Source organism: Nerophis ophidion, linkage group LG17, assembly GCF_033978795.1.
Source record: "Nerophis ophidion isolate RoL-2023_Sa linkage group LG17, RoL_Noph_v1.0, whole genome shotgun sequence".
NCBI classification, from domain to species: Eukaryota; Metazoa; Chordata; class Actinopteri; order Syngnathiformes; family Syngnathidae; genus Nerophis; species Nerophis ophidion.
This window is the reverse complement of record NC_084627.1, coordinates 22,919,747-22,940,430: the sequence shown is the minus strand read 5'-3', so window position 1 is coordinate 22,940,430 and position 20,684 is coordinate 22,919,747. Positions and strand designations below refer to the sequence as shown.

Below are 20,684 nucleotides of genomic sequence, written 5' to 3'. Positions count from 1 at the left end.
TACACAGCATTTTGAATGAATGAATGAATGATCTTTATTGTCATTGTACAGGTACAGGTCCAACGAAATTTAGATAGCTTCCCTGAGGTGCTTTGCATTTAAAAAAAAAAAAAAAAAGAAACCACACAATATACAGAGACAACACAATATACACAATATGCAATATACAGTATGGCCTAAGACCACTCTAAGATGCAATGTAAAAAACAAGACAATAAAAAGTATAAAGTGACTTGTAAAATGACTAGAGAGGAGTAGTGCTGATTCCCAGTGTGCTGAGGGGGTGGGAGTCAGTATTTCCTACTTCCTACGCTGTGCAGGCTTTTTATTGTGGATTAAATATGTGAATAAATATGGTAAATATTGTCCAGTTGGCATGTAACCAGTGATTGCACATTCCCGGGTCGTAATTGACCGGTGGCTTCCTCATGTTGCACATGAGGGAGTTTTTATTTTATTTTTTATTTTATTTTAATTTACATTCCAGCTGCGTTTAGTGCAGTTATGGCCCGGGGGTAGAAACTGTTCTTGAGTCTATTTGTGCGGGTTCGCATGGTTCTGAAACGTCTGCCAGAAGGCAGACGTTCGAAGTGGGAGAACCTGATGATTTTTTGGGCCGAGTTGACAACCCTCTGGAGAGTTTTCCTCTCTGCTGCTGTGCAGCTGCAGAACCATACGCAGATGCAGTATGTGAGGATACTCTCCACAGAACAGCGGTAGAAGGACACCGGTAGATCCTGTCTCAGGTGGTGATTCCTGAATACTCTCACGAAGTAGAGCCTCTGCTGTGCCTTCTTGATGATGCCCGTGGTGTTGGTCCTCCAGGACAGGTCCTTCTCCAGGTGAACTCCCAGGAAGCGTAGGGATGAGACTCTTTCCACACAGCCCCCATCGATGTACAGGAGGGCTGCATTGTAGTTTTTCTCCTTCTGCTGTCCAAGATCACTTCCTGGGTCTTGAGCTGGTTCAGCTTCAGGTTTTTCACCCTGCTCAACACTGCCAGCTGCTCCACCTCGTCCCAGTATGCCGTCTCGTCGACCCCAGAGATGCAGCCCACCACCGTTGTGTCATCGGCAAACTTTATGATGTGATTGCCAGGGTGGGTGGCTGTGAAGTCGTGGGTGTAGAGTGAGTAGAGCAGGGGGCTCAGCACGCAGCCCTGAGGTGATCCGTTGCTGAGGCTGAGGGTGTGCAGGTGTGGGTGCCCATCCTCACCCTTTGGACATCTGTGTTGCTGAATCTTTTGCAATTCGTTCATTTAATAATGGAGACTATAAAAAACAATGCTGTTGGTGGAAAGCGGTGTATTGCAGCTGTCTTTAGCACCAAGACACAGCCGATGTTTCTTTGTTTGTTGAGAAGCAGAGCGGTCAGGCTAACATGTTTTCTCTACGTCAACCAGCATGTTTTTGGATGGGGAAATTGTAATATATATACCTTACCGGAGAAATCATTTTGATTATTCGTCGTCCTGCAGCAGAAGCTTGGCTCCTCGGCTTCTCTCGGAGACACTTTGTGTTCACTGCAGCCATCCGACCTCGAGGTATGTCTTTACAATCTTTTATAATCTTTAAAATCTCACTAAAAAATTATTAAAATAATAAGCAGATAAAGGATCTTCCAGAATTGTCCTAGTAAATGTGTCTAATTACATCTGAAACGCTCACACTGCCGTCGCCCGGAGCAGTCACTTTTATTTTTTTTTTTCTATTCCTTCACTATCAATATCCTAATTCACAAATCTTTCATCATCGCTCAAATTAATGGGGAAATTGTCACTTTCTCGGTCCGAATTGCTCTTACTGCTGGTGGCTCCCATTATAAACAATGTGAAGATGTGTGGAGCCTTGCAACTCGTGACGTCACGCGCACATACTTCCGGTAAAGGCAGGGCTTTTCTGTTAGCGACCAAAAGTTGCGAACTTTATCGTGGATGTTCTCTACTAAATCCTTTCAGCAAAAAATATGGCAATATCGCGAAATGATCAAGTATGACACATAGAATGGACCTGCTATTCCCGTTTGAATAAGAAAATCTCATTTCAGTAGGCCTTTAAGCTACAAATAAATCAGTGTGGGTGTCACTGGGAGCAGGACACAACGACAGTGACTACGATGACGGAAGCGGGAATTAAACTTGGAACCTTTAAGTTGCTAGCAGGGCTGCTCAGTGAGACTCGGTGAGCAAGAATAATCCTTGATTGTCCAATTTGTTGAGTCAAGAGACAGAATGAACTAGGGCTGGGCGATATTTTTTCTTTTCTTTTTTTCCCCAAGATGGCGCTGCTGTAGTGGCTGCTGTAGGCAGGAGCTCTGTGCTCTTGTGTCATCCTTTTGTGTTTCCCTCTTGTTTTCATGTGTTATTATATTTTTTTGCATTTTGGTCCGGGACCCTTTGGGACTGTGTGACAAGGGGTGGCACTTTCGTGACCTCTGTGGTGCTTTTTTTTGTGGACTTCTGGATCTGCCTCCCGGGAGCCTTTTGGCCATGGAGACCAGCTGCTGGGTGTCTGCTACACCAGAGTCTGTTTGGATGTAATGGAGGAGATGCGGATGAGGGGACAGGACTGTGGAGCTAGCACTGAGCTACTGGGACGGAGAGGCTCCGCGGTGTCTCGACTGGGTGAGCAGGTGTCGGACACCTCAGTCACCTTGGACGTATCCTCGCTCATCCATGCGGACTGGACACTGGCCGAGAGTGGAGTCGGCTGTCTTGGTTGCCTTGTTGGGTCTGCTTCTGTCTCTGGCCATGCTCCCTCCTCCCCAGCAGACGATGGCGTGGAACACCGCAGAGGCCACCACAGTGGATATGTTTATTTTACTTTTTATTCATAGCTGTATGTAGAAGTGTCTGGTTGTATCTGCTGCTTTAATGTCTTTAATGTCCTCTGTGTTCTTTGATGTTTGATGTTTCCCTCTTACACACATGGAAGAGGGATGTGTACTATGGCTATGAGTTGTTGTGTTTTTGTTTTTTGTTTTTTTTCCCCCTGGCCTCAGTCTGCACCCCCACTCCACGGCCTAGGCTAAGACCGATTTTTTAATTTTATTTTAATCTTCTATTTTTTTCTTCCCCCCCCTTGTTTACCTGTATGTCATCTTTTTTGTAAGGGGCGCTGGAAGCCGGCAGACCAGTCAGCGATCCTGTTCTGTCTCCCTGTAATGTTTGTCTGATCTTGAATGGGATTGTGCTGAAAATTGTAATTTTCCTGAAGGAACTCTCCTGACGGAATAAATAAAGTACTATCTATCTATCTATCAATCTATGGCATTTTTTTTTAATATTGCGATATTTTTAGGCCATATCTCCATATTTTGCCTTAACCTTGAATGAACACTTGATGCATATAATCACAGCAGAATGATGATTCTACGTGTCTACATTAAAACATTCTTCTTCATTCTGCATTAATATATGCTACTTTTAAACTTTCATGCAGAGAGGGAAATCACAACTAAGTCAATTGACCAAAAGTGTATTTATTAAACAGCTATTAAGCAGTGGCACAAACATTCATGTCATTTCAAAACAGAAAGTGCAAGATTGTCAGAGACATTTTAAAACAAACTATTAGTGCAATTTTGTGCATGATGTCACACAAGATATTTCAGTAAGTGTCAAATAAAAATGAGCTGCATAATCATAACTCAAATAGTGTCCGTACTTTGCTATGTGGTAGGTTACTGCGGACGTTATTTTTATTATTTTGTTGTTGACTATTTTTTCATCCGGTGTTGATAAGGAAATGGTTTCCTCTGCATTTTGTTGGTGTTGCACCAAATGGAGATGTTGACATACGGGGTTTCAACCAGTCTTCACTCTCTAGCGGGTGACTTTTCGTACCAGTAATGCTATTTTTTGCAGCAACGCTTTTGCCCCACACTTAAAAAATGACTGTTGTCTGTTCGACTTATAACCACTTGAAGCCAAACCACCCCCAGACGATGGACCCCGTGCTTTTTCTTGGGAATTAATTGTTCCTTCATTTGTTACCAGATTCGCACCTTCTTTCTCTCGTATTACCACTCGCACCGCAGCTAACGTTACCCATGCTGCTACCTCTCTGCTCCGCGAGGGCTTATACGTATGTGACGTATGTAAGAAGGTGCGCTTGTTTTATGCCTCTGTGAAAATGAGACAAGAGAGTAAAAAACGCCAGTAGTTTATCGCCAGCAGCCAAAAGCAACTGCGTGAGAACGTATACTCGAATATCAAGATATAGTCATTTTCTATATCGCACAGAGACAAACCTGCGATATATCGAGTATATCGATATATCGCCCAGCCCTAGAATGAAGTGAAATGCATTTAGCACGGTGGGTTTTAAAGCCACGCAAAGAGTGCGATGGAGTGACATCAGACTGCGAGTAGAAAGAGACATGTCAACAAATGCTATTTCTTAAAATTTTAAATTTTTTAAGTGGATTAATATTGACCAGAGGATTTTTGGATTGCTAAAAGCACGGTTTAGTTGGCGCGGTAGCAGTGGTCGTTAGTAAAGCGCGTTCACTTCAAACTGACAATAACTTGCCAGACTGAGGGACTTTGGATGAGAAAATAGTGTTGTGTTACAAACTTGCATGGTGTTGCTTACTTATTTGTGATTATTCAAAGCTGATTCTCTATGCGCAGCAGCTGAAGTGAATGTGACAGCATGTCATAATTACGGTGGTCAGCTGGATAAAAAAAAAAAATACAGATAGCCGTAGGGCTGGTCGATAGATCGATATACGCGATATATGGCGGGTTTGTCTCTGTGCAATATAGAAAATGACTATATCATGATATTCGAGTATATGTTCTCACGCAGTTGCTTTTAGCTGCGGGCATTACACTACAGGCTCTTCTCACTCTTTCCTGTCTCTCCTTCTCACAGACAGCAAGCGCACTTTCTTACACACGTCACATACCGTCACGTCATATACGTATACGCCCTCACGGAGCGGAGAGGTAGCAGCATGGGTAACGTTAGCTGTGTTGCGAGTGCTAATACCATCGTCTGGCGGTGGTTTGGCTTCAAGTGGGAATATGTCAAACAGACAACCGTAGTTTGACAAGTGTGGGGCAAAAGTGTTGCGACAAAAAGTAGCATTACTGCTAATGTGTAGCATCATTTGAAAAATCACCTGCTAGAGAGTGAAGAGTGGTTACTCCACATGTCAACATCTCCATTCGGTGCCACACCAACAAAATGCCCAGGCAACCATTTCCACATCAACACCGTATGATAAAAACAGTCAACAACATAAGGAGATAACGTTCGCAGTAACCTACCACATAGCAAAGGACGAACACTATTTGAATTCCTTTTATGCAGCTCATTTTTATTTGACAGTTATTGAAATATCTTGTGTGACATCATGCACAAAAGTGCACTTTATTGGTTTTAAACTATTGTAGTGGTGTTCTGTACAAAAAGTACACTTTAATTTAGTGTTGTTATGATATGTCATCTTAGTGACATCATGCATAAAAGTGCACCCATAGCTTGTTTTAAAATGTGTCTTGACAATCTTGCACTTTCTGTTTTGGAAATGACATGAATGTTTGTGCCACTGCTTAATAACTGTTTAATAAATACACTTTGTCAATTGACTTACTTGTGATTTCCCTCTCTGCATGAAAGTTTAAAAGTAGCATATATTAATGCAGTATGAAGAAGGTTTTAATGTAGACACATAGTCATCATACTGCTGTGATTATATGTATCAAGTGTTCATTCAAGGCTACAGCAATATATTGAGATATATATCGTGTATCGGGATATGGCCTAAAAATATTGAGATATTAAAAAAAGCCATATCGCCCAGCCCTAGATAGACATATCATGTCCAGATTCTTAACGGTCCACCTGGACCGACCCAATTCGGTATACATCCTTAGAAGCAACAGAATGTCAATCAAAATAATTTATCTTATCGATTATTCGTTACAGCCCTACCAGGGCCAGCTCATCCATGACCCTGAACAGGATAAGCGTTATGGCAAATGGGTATGTATTTGAGTTTTGGCACCCACCTGTAAGTGTAAGGTCCAACTTGTTTGACCACAGGCTTGGCCCCGGCAAGAAATGCATCCACATTGGTCATGTTGAAGAAGAAGTACTCCATGTAGACAGGAGGAGGTGGCTTCTTCCATGACTCAAACACACGGCTGCCCTCCACCAAAACAATCTCCTGTTGAAACAAATAGGCAAGTTGGATGTAGTAGATCATACAAACTTTGAAATAAACCTGGGCCAATATTTGATAAGTCAATTAATCGGACGATGAACGAAAATTAACTCGATAGCTTTGCCAGCCTCGATAAAACGGCATGTGCATGTCTACGAGGTGCCAGAGCATTTACATTAGTGTGGGAATATTTAAGTTTTAAACTTTGGGAACCAGGTGAGCCTATCAACACCGAGAAGACAGTTACTCGAGAGTGGTGCGAAAACGATCAAGTTGCATGCTCACCTAAAACAACCACCCGACTTAGAATTTCCAACCAGTAAAATATGTGCACATGAAGACGCAGAGCCTTAGTTCCGACAGTCCACACTCAAATGTGGTGTTTGGTGTTTAAGCGCACAATAGTGTGTGTGCTCCCTGAAAGTGTGGTTATATACACAACGGCAAAAACGTGCTATGCAGCCCTTTAAAAGGCCTACTGAAACCCACTACTACCGACCACGCAGTCTGATAAGTTTATATATCAATGATGAAATATTAACATTGCAACACATGCCAATACGGCCTTTTTAGTTTACTAAATTACAATTTTAAATATCCCGCAGAGTTTCCTGTTGAAAACGTCGCGGAATGATGACGTGCGTTTGTGACGTTATTGGTTGGAGGGGACATATTAGCCCAGCACCACTTACGGCTAAAAGTCGTCTCTTTTCGTCGCGCAATTACACAGCATTTTGGACATCTGTGTTGCTGAATCTTTTGCAATTTGTTCAATTAATAATGGAGAGGTCAAATAAGAATGCTGTTGGTGGAAAGCGGTGGATTGCAGCTGCCTTTAGCACCGAAACACAGCCGGTGTTTCTTTGTTGTGAAGCTTTAACACAAGAGTGGTCAAGCGAACATGTTTCTCTACGTCAACCAGCAAGTTTTTCTGGATGGGAAAATTGTGATATTAAGTCGGCTCTTACCGGAGACTTGAGTGGATTAAGCGACATCATCCTACAGCTCAAAAAGGCAGCTGTGATCTTGGCTCCTCGGCTTCTCTCAGAGACATTGGCGTTCACCGCAGCCATCCGACTTTCAGGTATAATCTCACTAAAACACTATTAACACAATAAGAAGATAAGGGATTTTCCAGAATTATCCTAGTAAATGTGTCTAAGTACATCTGAAACTCTCCCACTGCCCCCGCCTGGAGCAGTTGCCTCTTTTTTTTTTTTTTTGTGCTTTACTGTAACTTTCCTCATCCACGAATCTTTCATCCTCGCTCAAATTAATGGGGAAATCTTCGCTTTCTCGGTCCGAAAAGCTCTTACTGCTGGTGGCTAACATTATAAAAAAATGGGAGGATGTGAAGAGCCCTCACATCGGTGAGGTCACACGCACATCGTCTGCTACTTCTGGTACACGCAAGGCTTTTTTTATTAGCGTACAAAAGTTGCGAACTTTTATCGTCGATGTTCTCTACTCAATCCTTTCAGCAAAAATATGGCAATATCGTGAAATGATCAAGTATGACTCATAGAATGGATATGGTATCCCTGTTCAAATAAGAAAATCTCATTTCAGTAGGCCTTTAATATGTTGAAAAACTAGCATTTCAAAAAATGCTGCAAACACATTTGTCATGTTATGATGGTATTCCTTGCTTGAAATCTGCCAGACTATTTTTTTTTTTAATATGACCTGTTAATAGATCTGTTTCTACTCCATCCATCCATCCATTTTTCTACCGCTTATTCCCTTCGGGGTTGCGGGGTCGCTGGAGCCTATCTCAGCTACAATCGGGCGGAAGGCGGCGTACACCCTGGACAAGTCACCATCTCATCACAGGGCCAACACAGATAGACAGACAACTTTCACACTCACATTCACACACTAGGGCCAATTTAGTGTTGCCAATCAACCTATCCCCAGGTGCATGTCTTTGGAAGTGGGAGGAAGCACATGCAAACTCCACACAAAAAGATGCAAAAGCCCGGGATTGAACCCAGAACTACTCACGACCTTCGTATTGTGAGGCAGACGCATTAACCCTCTAGTATAGTGTTTAAATTTATATTGTTACTCTGCACTTTGTTTACAAAGGTCCTAACTTGATTGTCAGTTATACCTTTACCTCCACATGTTAAATATTCAATTGCAACTTTGTTATTATTCTATTTAGCCATATTTTTTATTGTTCTGGTTGTGTATTTGAGGGTGCCCCACCCGTTCCTTAACCAATACAGAACCTATTAGATTAGATTAGATTAGATGGTACTGTATTTATTCCTTCAGGAGAGTTCCTTCAGGAAAATTAAAATCCCATTCAAGATTAGACAAACATTCTGGGAGACAGATTTCAATTGCTTTTGATTGTGATTTTTATTCATTTAAAAAAGAAATGTATTAATTGTTTGTTCCTTGGAGATTTCACAGTACGATCAAATTACAATATTAAATAAAGGAGCACATTAAGTTTATTGCATTTGACAGGGTAGACCTGCAATATTATTATGAATTATCATCACATCAGTAGTTACAGTCGTGGTCAAAAGTTTACATACACTTGTAAAGAACATAATGTCATGGCTGTTTTGAGTTTCCAATAATTTCTACAACTCTTATTTTTTTGTGATAGAGTGATTGGAGCACATACTTGTTGGTCAAAAAAAACATTCATGAAGTTTGGTTCTTTTAGGAATTTATAATGGGTCTACTGAAAATGTGACCAAATCTGCTGGGTCAAAAGTATACATACAGCAATTTTAATATTTGCTTACATGTCCCTCAGTAAGTTTCACTGCAATAAGGCGCTTTTGGTAGCCATCCACAAGCTTTTGGCAAGCTTCTGTTTGAATTTTTGTCCAGTCCTCTTGACAAAATCGGTGCAGTTCAGGTAAATTTGTTGGTTTTCTGACATGGATTTGTTTCTTCAGCATTGTCCACACGTTTAAGTCAGGACTTTGGGTTGGCCATTCTAAAACCTTAATTCTAGCCTGATTTAGCCATTCCTTGACCACTTTTGATGTGTGTTTGGGGTCGTTGTCCTGTTGGAACACCCAACTGTGCCCAAAACCCAACCTCTGGGCTGATGATTTTAGATTGTAAGGAAAATTTGGAGGTAATCCTTCTTTTTCATTCTCCCATTTACTCTCTGTAAAGCACCAGTTTCATTGGCAGCACCACCATGCTTGACGGTAGGTTTGGTGTTCCTGGGATTAAAAGATCTCACCTTTTCTCTTCCAAACATATTGCTGGGTATTGTGGCCAAACAGCTCAATTTTTGTTTCATGTGACCACAGAACATTCCTCCAGAGAGTCTTGTCTTTGTGCATGTGATCAGCAGCAAACTTTAGACGAGCCTTAAGGTGTCGCTTCTGGAGCAAGGGCTTCCTTCTTGCATGGTAGCCTCAGCCCATGGAGATGCACGCCTAACTGTGGACACTTGACACCTGTGTTCCAGCAGCTTCCAATTCATTGCAGACCTGCTTTTTGGTGGTTCTCGGTTGACTCTTGATCATCCTTACCAATTTTCTACCAGCAGCAGGTGATAGCTTGTGTTTTCTTCCTGATCGTGGCAGTGACAAAACTGTGCCATGCACTTTATACTTATGAACAATTGTCTGCACAGTTGCTCTTGGGACCGTAAGCTGCTTTGAAAGTGCTCTAAGTGACTGTCCTGACTTGTTCAAGTCAATGATTTGTTTTTCAGATCTGTGCTGAGTTCCTTTGACATTCCCATTGTCGCATTTGTAACCGAGTCCAATGACTGCATCACATGAGCCCTATTTAAATGGGCTCAGAGAAGTCAACAGGTGCCGTCAATCATAATCACTCACATGAAGTTAAGTGGCCATGCCATGAAGCTAATTTGATTTGATTGTAACTTTTCTACATCACCAAAATTGATCATGTATGTTGCTGTATGTTTACTTTTGACCCAGCAGATTTGGTCACATTTTCAGTGGACCCATAATAAATACATAAAAGAACCAAAGTTCATGAATGTTTTTTGTGACAAACAAATATGTGCTTCAATCACTATCACCAAAAAATAGAGTTGGAGAAATTATTGGAAACTCAAGACAGCCATGACATTGTGTGCTTCACAAGTGTATGTAAACGTTTGACCAGGACTGTAATGTGGTCTCAATGTTGACAATATTATCATTTATCGGCAGTAATTTGTAGGTCAATGTATCGTCAAGCAAAATCTGTTGTTCGACCTAAGCCTACTTTTTAAAGGGGCCCCTATTATGCAAAACCAACTTTTCTAATCTGTTGGTACATGCTGTCGTGTATTTTGGATCTGCGTGAGTCCCCAAAATTTGAAATGAAACCATGGCAACATTATGGAAATATTTATAAAACAATCTTGGCTTTCATCATGCTTTCGCTAAACCAGTGGATCGTAAACTTTCTTCACCAACTACCACTTCAGAAAAAACTTTTCAAGTACCACCATAATGACCAACATTACAATACAGTAGCATAGTAGGCCTAAATAATCATTTAAAACGAGGCAGAAGTTTTTTTTTAACAATTATATTTAATATTTTTGGCGAACAAAACATTGCACATAGTTTGAACAGTAATACTGTTTGAATATTTAATTAGGTGACATTTGGCATACCATAAGATGGAGCCACAGTTTCAGAATCACTACGCTAAACGATTTGTTTGGATTTTGTCCAATTAGTGGTTATCCCATTGGTGAAACGGCTTGAAGATGGTCTGTAAAACAAAATCCATGCAAAATTTTGACCACAGTACCACCATTACATGTTATGTAGACCAGGGGGTCTTAACCGTTTGGTACTCTTGGAACTATTCCACGACAGGAGGGCCTCGGGCCCATTCAAATATTAACACTGAATTAGGGGACGGCGTGGCGCAGTTGGAGAGTGCCTGTGCGCAATCCGAGGGTCCCTGGTTCAATCCCTACCTAGTACCAACCTCGTCACGTCCGCTGTGTCCTGAGCAAGACACTTCACCCTTGCTCCTGATGGGTTCTGGTTAGCGCCTTGCATGGCAGCTCCCTCCATCAGTGTGTGAATGTGTGTGTGAATGGGTAAATGTGGAACTAGTGTCAAAGCGCTTTGAGTACCTTGAAGGTAGAAAAGCGCTATACAAGTACAACCCATTTATCATTTATTTATTTAGTAATCTTACTCTGATATTAATCGTATGTAATTGTTATGTTCAACTTACCTACAGTTTAACATGATTAACCTTGTCAAATGGTATGAAGCCATGAATTATGAAACCAAAAGAAGGGACTCTGATACGAAACTGATAAAAAATAAATGCATATTCAATTACGCAATGCTAAAATAAATAAACTAAATTAATAATACATACGTTTAACTAAACTTTCAATAAAATTAAATGCAAATTAAAATACAGCTTCTCCACTTAAGTCATAGTTTTTGCGCTTAAGAAACAAACAGTTCTAGATCAGGTCCGCGGACAGGTTTTATCTGGCCCGCAGATGAGTTTTCTAAGTATAAATACCTGAAATTTATGAATGAAAGAAACAGCTGTTGTAAATGTGTCCACTGGGTGTCACAATAACAATTATTTTATATTTGTAGATGATGCTACATATGTACAAAATAAACCACATGATGTTAGCCCCCCGCGACTCCAAAGGGAATAAGGGGTAGAAATGGATGGATGGAACATAAATAACATACTGTAATTTGATTTCGATACAATTTTTTATCTTGATAGATTGAAAACTAACACCAATGAGTTGACTGATGAACATTATCCCATACTTTATTCCAAAAATATAAATAACTACAAATAAAGATAGAATACTATTATCCGCAACATGTAGGTGTAAAACAACCCCAACAACATTATGATTTGTACATTTTCAGAATGTGTTTGTTCTATTTTTAAAAAAAGAACACAATCTGAAGTTGTCTTTATTTTTAAGTTATCGTGCCATGATTTTACCAGTCTGGCCCACTTGGGAGTAGATTTTTCTCCATATGGCCCCCGATCTAAAACGATTTTGACACCTCTGCTCTATGACCTTTGCTCCAGACTGATTCTGTTTGTTTCATATTGTCAATACTGACAAGTTGTAGAAAATTGTGTTACAACCAGTGTTAATAATAACCGTGGTAAAGTATAACGGGCAGCACGGTGGAACAGGGGTTAGTGCAGCTGCCTCAGAATACAAAGGTCCTGAGTAATCCTGGGTTCAATCCCGGGCTAAGGATCTTTCTGTGGGGAGTTTGCATGTTCTCCCCATGACTGCGTGGGTTCCCTCCAGGTACTCCGGCTTCCTCCCACTTCCAAAGACATGCACCTGGGGATAAGTTGATTGGCAACACTAAATTGGCCCTAGTGTGTGAATGGGAGTGTAAATGTTGTCTGTCTATCTGTGTTGGCCCTGTGATGAAGAGGCGACTTGTCCAGGGTGTACCCCGCCTTCCGCCCGATTGTAGTTGAGATAGGCACAAGTGCCCCCGCGATCCAAAAAGGAATAAGCGGTAGAAAATGGAGGGATGGGTGGAAGTATAACAACGTAGGAGTTTAATGACGTTATCAACAGTGTTATTTTTTCAGCTCGGAGTAATCTGATTACTATCCCCATTATTGCAATGCAGTTGGCATTACAGACAATGTAAATTGGCTAGTTACTCCAGTTCTGTTGAATGAAGAGCATGGTGTCAGCTGCATGCAGACAGAAGAGGTGGTGCTGATGACACCGTTGTAAATGCGCTGATAATGATTGGCTCGGTGGGCAGATCATGCCCTGCTCACATTGTCTCACTGTACACTCTGACAGGCACACAACAAGATTTGCGATAGTAGTGACGAGCCCCAGCCAGGGAAATTTAAAAGGAAGCGTTCTCAAACGGCAAGTACCGGCACTACTTTTCGCTCATTGAAATTAAAGGCAATAATGTTCATGTACATGCACGCTATGTCCAGGAAAAAGCTTTTATCCATGTCTGCCTCAAACAACTCCAATCACTTCTCACATGCCAACATGACAATTGCTGCTCCTGCTAACCCAAGCCCATTTAAAAAAAAAATCAGATTCATCATAATTTGGAATTTGGATTAATCATGATTGATCACAAGTGATTACCCCATGCGTTATTAAAATAATCTAAATAAAAGAACCCTGTAATTGTACACAAATGCTATTTTAGTGTCAGAATGTCATTCAGGAATATATTTAAATGTTTTACTGGAATGCGTGTCATTTTTTTGCTCAAAACTTTGGACACACCTTCTCATTCAATGTGTTTTCTTTATTTTCATGACTATTTACATTGTAGATTGTGACTGAAGGCATCCAAACTATGAAGGAACACATGTGGGGTTATGTACTTAACAAAAAAGGTGAAATATTGAAAACATGTTTTATATTCTAGTTTCTTCAAAATAGCCATTAGAGATGCGCGGTTTGCGGTCTCATCTGCGGAGTCCGCGGATAAACCGCGGGTCGGGCGGGTGACATGACATGACGAAAAAATAGATTTTAATTCGATTCGGGCGGGTGGCTGTTGAATCATCCGGAAATATTTGATATACATGGTTCTGGGATCGGTATCCTTTGCCATTCAAAGAGCCATTTAAGACCCAAGTCACAAAGCGAAGAAGTCAATAGGAGACGCTAATATTCTCTAGAATGACTACCGGCAGTCACCCAGATAATAAGTATTAGGGCGTGCTATGAAGTCATTGACTTTGTCGCCCTCTACAGCATGTATGATCTGCTTGTCAGTCCAGCAACATGTTGTGTGTGGCTTCCGCAGACACATGCACATGACTGCAAGGCATACTGGGTGACACAGAGTACACTAATGGTTGTGATATAAACAATTTTAACACTCTTAGTAATATGCGCCACGCTGTGAAGCTACACCAAATAAGATTGACAAACACATTTCGGGAGGACATCCTCCCAGTAACACAACATAAACGCAACACAACAAATACCCATAATCCCTTGTATCCATGATAATTCCTGACTATTTTACACACCCCGCTAGCAGCAAACAAGTGAGTGTAGAGTTTAAGCAGAAAATGATGTATTGCTGTTCTGTTTTTGAGTGTTTCAGTCATTCAGATAGAAAGATAGGAAATAGCTTTCAAATAGCCCTGGAAGAAGTGGTTCATAAAGGTAATTAAGTCAGGAAAAAACAGAAGTGCGTTGAAGAAAATGGCTCTTAAAAATATCACTTTCATCTTGTGGAATATAATCGGACTAATCGTGTATGCACTATGTAAAGCACTTTGAGTCATGAGATAAAAGCGCTATATAAATATAATTCACTTAATTTCACTGATAAACAGTAGCTTAATGGGGCTTAGACCATCGGCTGAAACCCAGAAGTGCCCGAATGTGCCTCTAGGTCATATGATTGCAACCAACCTATTGGGTTTTGTACTTTCAATACTTAATGCTGTTACTTTACGGAATCATAATCTTTTATAAATTTGTATTTTTTTACGTATCATATGGCACACTGAAATCTATTGAGTTCAGATAAATGCCAAATGTTCCAAAAAATACTGTATATACTGTTTTTATTCTTCAATTGGTTAAACTTCTTTGACGTTAAACAAAAAATAGCGTATAAATTAACAAAATTAAAAACAACGTCAGTTACTTTGCTGAGTAGCTAATTACTAGGGAACAGTAGTAATTTGTAACAAACTAGTTACTTTTTTTAAGGTAAGATGACAAACAATGATTACAACTGAGTACCACTGCAGCCCATACGGACCACAGCTAAGAAAAACAATGGACCCCCGCCCTATGGTTAAGGCTATGTCTACACTAAGCCGGATAACCCCTTAAACGAATAATTATTTAGCCTAAGCATCATGTCAGCCACACTCATTTAAGGCAGTGTTTTTCAACCACTGTGCCGTGGCACACTAGTGTGCCGTGAGATACAGTCGGGTTATGCAGTTTCACCTATTTGGGTTAAAAATATTTTTGGCAAACCAGTAATTATAGTTGGCAAATGATGTGTTGTTGTTGAGTGTCAGTGCTGTCTTGAGCTCGGCAGAGTAACCATGTTATACCATACCATATCAGTAGGTGGCAGCCGGTAGCTAACTGCTATGTAGATGTCAGAAACAGCGGAAGGCAGTGTGCAGGTAAAAAGGTGTCTAATGCTTAAAACAAAAATAAACAAAAGGTGAGTGCACATTAGAAAAGGCATTGAAGCTTAGGGAAGGCTACGCAGAACAAAACTAAAACTGAACTGGCTACAAAGTAAACAAAAACAGAATGCTGGACGACAGCAAAGATTGACTGTGGAGCAAAGACGGCGTCCACAATGTACATCCGAACATGACATGACAATCAACAATGTCCCCTCAAAGAAGGATAAAAACAACTGAAATATTCCTGATTGCTAAAACAAAGTAGATGCGGGAAATATCGCTCAAAGGAAGACATGAAACTGCTACAGGAAAATACCAGAACAAGAGAAAAAGCCACCAAAATAGGAGTGCGGGACAAGAACTAAAACACGACACACAGGAAAACAGCAAAAAACTCCAAATAAGTCATGGCGTGATGTGACAGGTGGTGACAGTACACCTACTTTGAGACAAGAGCTATAGTGATGCATGCTTGGTTATGCTTTAAAGTCATATTCAACAGTTGCGACAACAACTTTTTACTGTCAATGGAGTTTCATTTTTTAATGTCTGCTGGTAGTGTGACTCTGGATTTTTGTCAACGCAAAAAATGCCCCCTGGCTCAAAAAAGGTTGAAAAACACTGGTAACTGGTGACCCTCCTTGGATAATTTTTTTACACGTGTAAGTGTGCTGTGTATTTCTTGAATCTCCGGCTCTTAGCTTTGTATGGACTCATTGAGCGTTTACAAACTGAGTTCTCGGAGAGGAAGTGAAGTCACACAGGAAATGACGTCAGAAAGAACGCGCCACACACAGCCAGCTTCATAATAACCGGAGCTAACCACTGGAAAGACGGAGGCGAGTCATCCAGACATGCTCGTGTTTCTCATTCTTCTACATCAGGGGTCGGCAACCCGCGGCTCCGGAGCCGCATGTAGCTCTTTGATCACTCTGATGTGGCTCAGCTGCATACTTGCCGATCCCCCCGATTCTTCTGGTAGGTTTCCGGATTTCAGTGCCTCTCCCAGAAATCTCCCAGGATTAACATTTTTGGATTTTCCCCCGGACAACAAAACTAAGGACATGTCGTGATGTAAATGCCTTCGGCATCCTCTTAAACATGTCGTCGCGCCCGCTTTCACACCATGCCATCTGCGTGCCGGCCAATCACATGTAGTATGCGGGCTCTGTTATCATATGTAACTGACTGCAAGGCATACTTGCATAACAGCCATACAGGTTACACTGAGGGTTGTGATATAAACAACTTAAACACTCTTTCTATTTTGCGCCACACTTTGAACCCACACCAAACAAAAATGACAAACACATTTCGGGAGAACATCCTCACCGTAACACAACAGGACAAATAACCAGAATCCCATGCATCCCTAACTCTTCCGGGCTACATTATACAAAGAGTGTTAAAAGTTGTTTAAACTGGCACCCTCAGTGTGACCTGTATGGCTGTTGAACAAGTATGTGCCTTGCAGTCCCTTACATAGAACATGTGGCTGGACTTCCAAGCTATTAGTACAAGTTGTCGAGAATGCTAAAGACAGTGCCATCATGGCACGCGCTTAATATTGTTATTAGGGTGAAGATCAGCAGACGTTCGATAGGATAATTGCCCTGAAATTTGTGAGCCTCCCGGAAAAATTGGGAGGGTTGGCAAGCGTGATGCTGTCAAGCAGCATTCACACAAAACTTGCGGGTAGCACTAACATTAAATTTCATGTTAAGGTGCGGGCTGCTTGTCTGAGACCCCTGGTTCATACATAGCACAAAACAAACTCTGTATGCAGTGTTATTTCATTATAAATTTCAAAAGAGTTTTGTGTCTCCCATTGTTTTCATTATTTTGTGAAACGGGTCAAAATGGCTCTCTGAGTGGTAAAGGCTGCCGACCACTGTTCTTCATGTACAGACGCTTGTGGGAATCACACATGAATACCTTAAGAGAAGAAAACGCGCGATTGCAGCTTTTTCGGATACTACACATCTCAGACGGCGATAGAACATTCGGATGTCTGAGTCAGCTGTGATTCTACTTACTGAAAAACTTTGTCCATTTGTTGAAGGGGCGACAAAGAGAATGCGGGCTCCCGTGGATGTGATAAAAAAGGTAGCATGTGCTTTGTCGAGTGAAAACTACAGAAAACATATAATGTATTTGGACGGGCAAATCAGAGTTTATCATAGGGCTGGACGATATATCGATACACTCGATATATCGTGGGTTTGTCTCTGTGCCATATAGAAAATGACTATATCGTGATATTAAGAGTATACATTCTCACACAGTTGCTTTTAACTGCAGGCATTAAACTACATGCCTTTCTCCCTCTTTCTTGTCCCTCTTTCTCCCAGAGACTAAAGACAAGCGCACCTTCTTACACACATAACGTGTGCAACGTCATACGCCCACCCCGAGGAGAGAGGTAGCGACATGGTAACATTAGTAGTGATGCTAACAGTGTGTTGCGAGTGGTAATATGAAAGAGAAGGTGCAAATCTGGTAACAAATGAAGGAAGAATTAATTCCAAAGGAAAACAGCACACGGTCCATTGCCTGGCGGTGGTTTGGCTTCCAGCGGGAATATGTTGAACATTTATACGGCAGAAGCGTTGCTACAAAAGGTAGCAGCACTGTTAATGTAGCATCATTTGAAAAGTCACCCGCTAGAGAATGAAGAGTGCTTCAAACTGTGCATGTAAACATCTCCGTTCGGTGCCACACCCACAAAATGCCAAAGCAACAATTTCCACATCAACACCGTAGGACACATACTATTTGATATGCAGCTCATTTTTATGTGACGCTTATTGAAATATCTTGTGTGACATCATACACAAAAGTGCACTTTGTTTTAAACTATTGTAGTGACGTTCTGTACAAAAAGTGCACTTTAATTTAGTGTTGTTTTGATGTCATCTTACTGACATCATGCACAAAAGTGCACTAATAGCTTGTTTTAAAATATCTCTGACAATCTTGCACTTTCTGTTTTGAAATGACAATGTTTGTGCCACTGCTTAATAACTGTTTAATAAATACACTTTTAGTTGTGATTTCTCTCTCTTACTTGAAAGTTTAAAATGAGCATATATTAATGCAGTATGAACAAGATTGTTTTAATATAGACACATAGAATCATTATACTCCTGTGATTATATGTATCAAGTATTATTTCAAGGCTAAGGCAAAATATCGAGATGTATATCGCGATATGCCCTAAAAATATCAAGATATTAAAAAAGGGCATATCGCCCAGCTCAACTTTATCAGTTATTGTCTGCCATGTATGTCGCAGAATCAACGTCTAGGTCCAGAGTATATAAAGTCACCAAAAACAAATGGTCAATGAAGGTAAAGGCAAAAGTGAGAGGATTGTCCTGACCCGATATCTTCCGTCGCTTCCGTCAGTCTACCCAAGGGCAGCTGTGGCTATAAATGTAGCTTACCACCACTAGGTGTGAATGAATGATGGCTTCCCACTTTTCTGTGAGCGCTTTGAGTATCTAATAATAGAAAAGCTTGATATAAAATCTAATCCATTATTATTTATTATTATTATTATTATCTAGATCCCTAGATTGATTATTGTCAAATGTTCTTTGTCAAATTGTTTACTTTTACATTAAAAATTGTATTAATTTCTGTTGGCTCATGTGTGATTCACTACAATAGGACCCCACAGCACAATTAATTACAGTTAAATGAAATACCACAACACTGGATATTGTTTAGATAAGTTACATTTAATGTAAGAACTTGTACACAAAGTAACACTGGAGGAGACTATGACGTGCGCATTTTCTGCCCATCTGTACTACAAACCCCGTTTCCATATAAGTTGGGAAATTGTGTTAGACGTAAATATAAACGGAATACAATGATTTGCAAATCCTTTTCAACCCATATTCATTGAATGGTTTGCTTCCTCTTTGGTCCGGATGACACGATGTCGAATATTTCCAAAAACAATTTGAAATGTGGACTCGTCAGTCCACAGAACACTTTTCCACTTTGCATCAGTCCATCTTAGATGATCTCGGGCCCAGAGAAGCCGGCGGCGTTTCTGGATGTTGTTGATAAATGGCTTTCGCTTTGCATAGTACACTTACAGATGCAGCGACAAACTGTTTTTAGTGACATTGGTTTTTCTGAAGTGTTCCTGAGCCCATGTGGTGATATCCTTTAGAGATTGATGTCGGTTTTTGATACAGTGCCGTCTGAGGGATCGAAGGTCACGGTCATTCAATGTTGGTTTCCGGCCATGCCGCTTACGTGGAGTGATTTCTCCAGATTCTCTGAACCTTTTGATAATATTATGGACTGTAGATGTTGAAATCCCAAAATTTCTTGCAATTGCACTTTGAGAAAAGTTGTTCTTAAACTGTTTGACTATTTGCTCACGCAGTTGTGGACAAAGAAGTGTACCTCGCCCCATTCTTTCTTGTGAAAGACTGAGCATTTTTTGGGAAGCTGTTTTTATACCCAATCATGGCACCCACCTGTTCCCAATTAGCCTGCACACCTGTGGGATGTTCCAAAATAAGTGTTTGATGACCATTCCTCAACTTTATCAGTATTTATTGTCACCTTTCCCAAGTTCTTTGTCACATGTTACTGGCATCGAATTCTAAAGTTAATGATTATTTGCAAAAAAAAAATGTTTATCAGTTTGAATATGTTGTCTTTGTAGCATATTCAACTGAATATGGGTTAAAAATGATTTGCAAATCATTGTACTCTGTTTATATTTCCATCTAACACAATTTCCCAACTCATATGGAAACAGGGTTTGTAGACTACTTCTAGAAATGATATACAAGTGATTGACCCATTTCACTTTGAGGAGGAGTGGCATGTTGGGTGTCTGTTCCTAACAAAAACAATGCAGAGAACAAAAACATCTTACGGGAGCCGCGGAGGCGGGCCGCTGTCTGACAAGAGCATTGGTCTTGTACATGAATGGTATTTGGGGAGACCCTTCCATAGTGCCATTGTCAGCGGTTGCCATTGACAACAGGTACTCAGTGAGAACCACTGACAGATCATGTGATCCATAAAGCTGGACGCCCAATGGTTGTGCAGGACCGCAACCTTAGTGATCTGGGCCACATTCCACAGGACTGAGCGACAAGGGGCCCTGGCAACGCAAATCGGCCGCCGAGCTACACCCTCCCGCAGTTTTCATAGCAGCCCCGCCGTAGAATGCAACGTGCTTGTGGATGCCTCAATTCACTACAGGGATCTTTTGGGGAATTGGAAAACCTTGGGACTGAGAAGGGAAGAGGGGGTCAGGGGATTTGTTTGTTTTCTAATAGCACATGGAGGAGGAAATCGCATGTTGGCCTAATTGTGTCAGTTTAGTTCAAAAGTATCCCCTC

The 20,684-nt window shown here is 40.9% G+C and overlaps 1 protein-coding gene across 2 annotated transcripts in view; it reads right to left on the bottom strand.

Annotated features, from left to right (window-relative positions):
- Positions 1-20,684, bottom strand: part of scarb2b (scavenger receptor class B, member 2b) — a 79,556-nt gene that overhangs the window by 45,160 nt on the left and 13,712 nt on the right. For both annotated transcript variants that reach the window (XM_061876592.1, XM_061876593.1), the window contains exon 2: positions 6,020-6,177. In XM_061876592.1, coding sequence (XP_061732576.1) covers positions 6,020-6,177 — 158 coding nt within the window. The remainder of the gene's footprint in view (positions 1-6,019; positions 6,178-20,684) is intronic.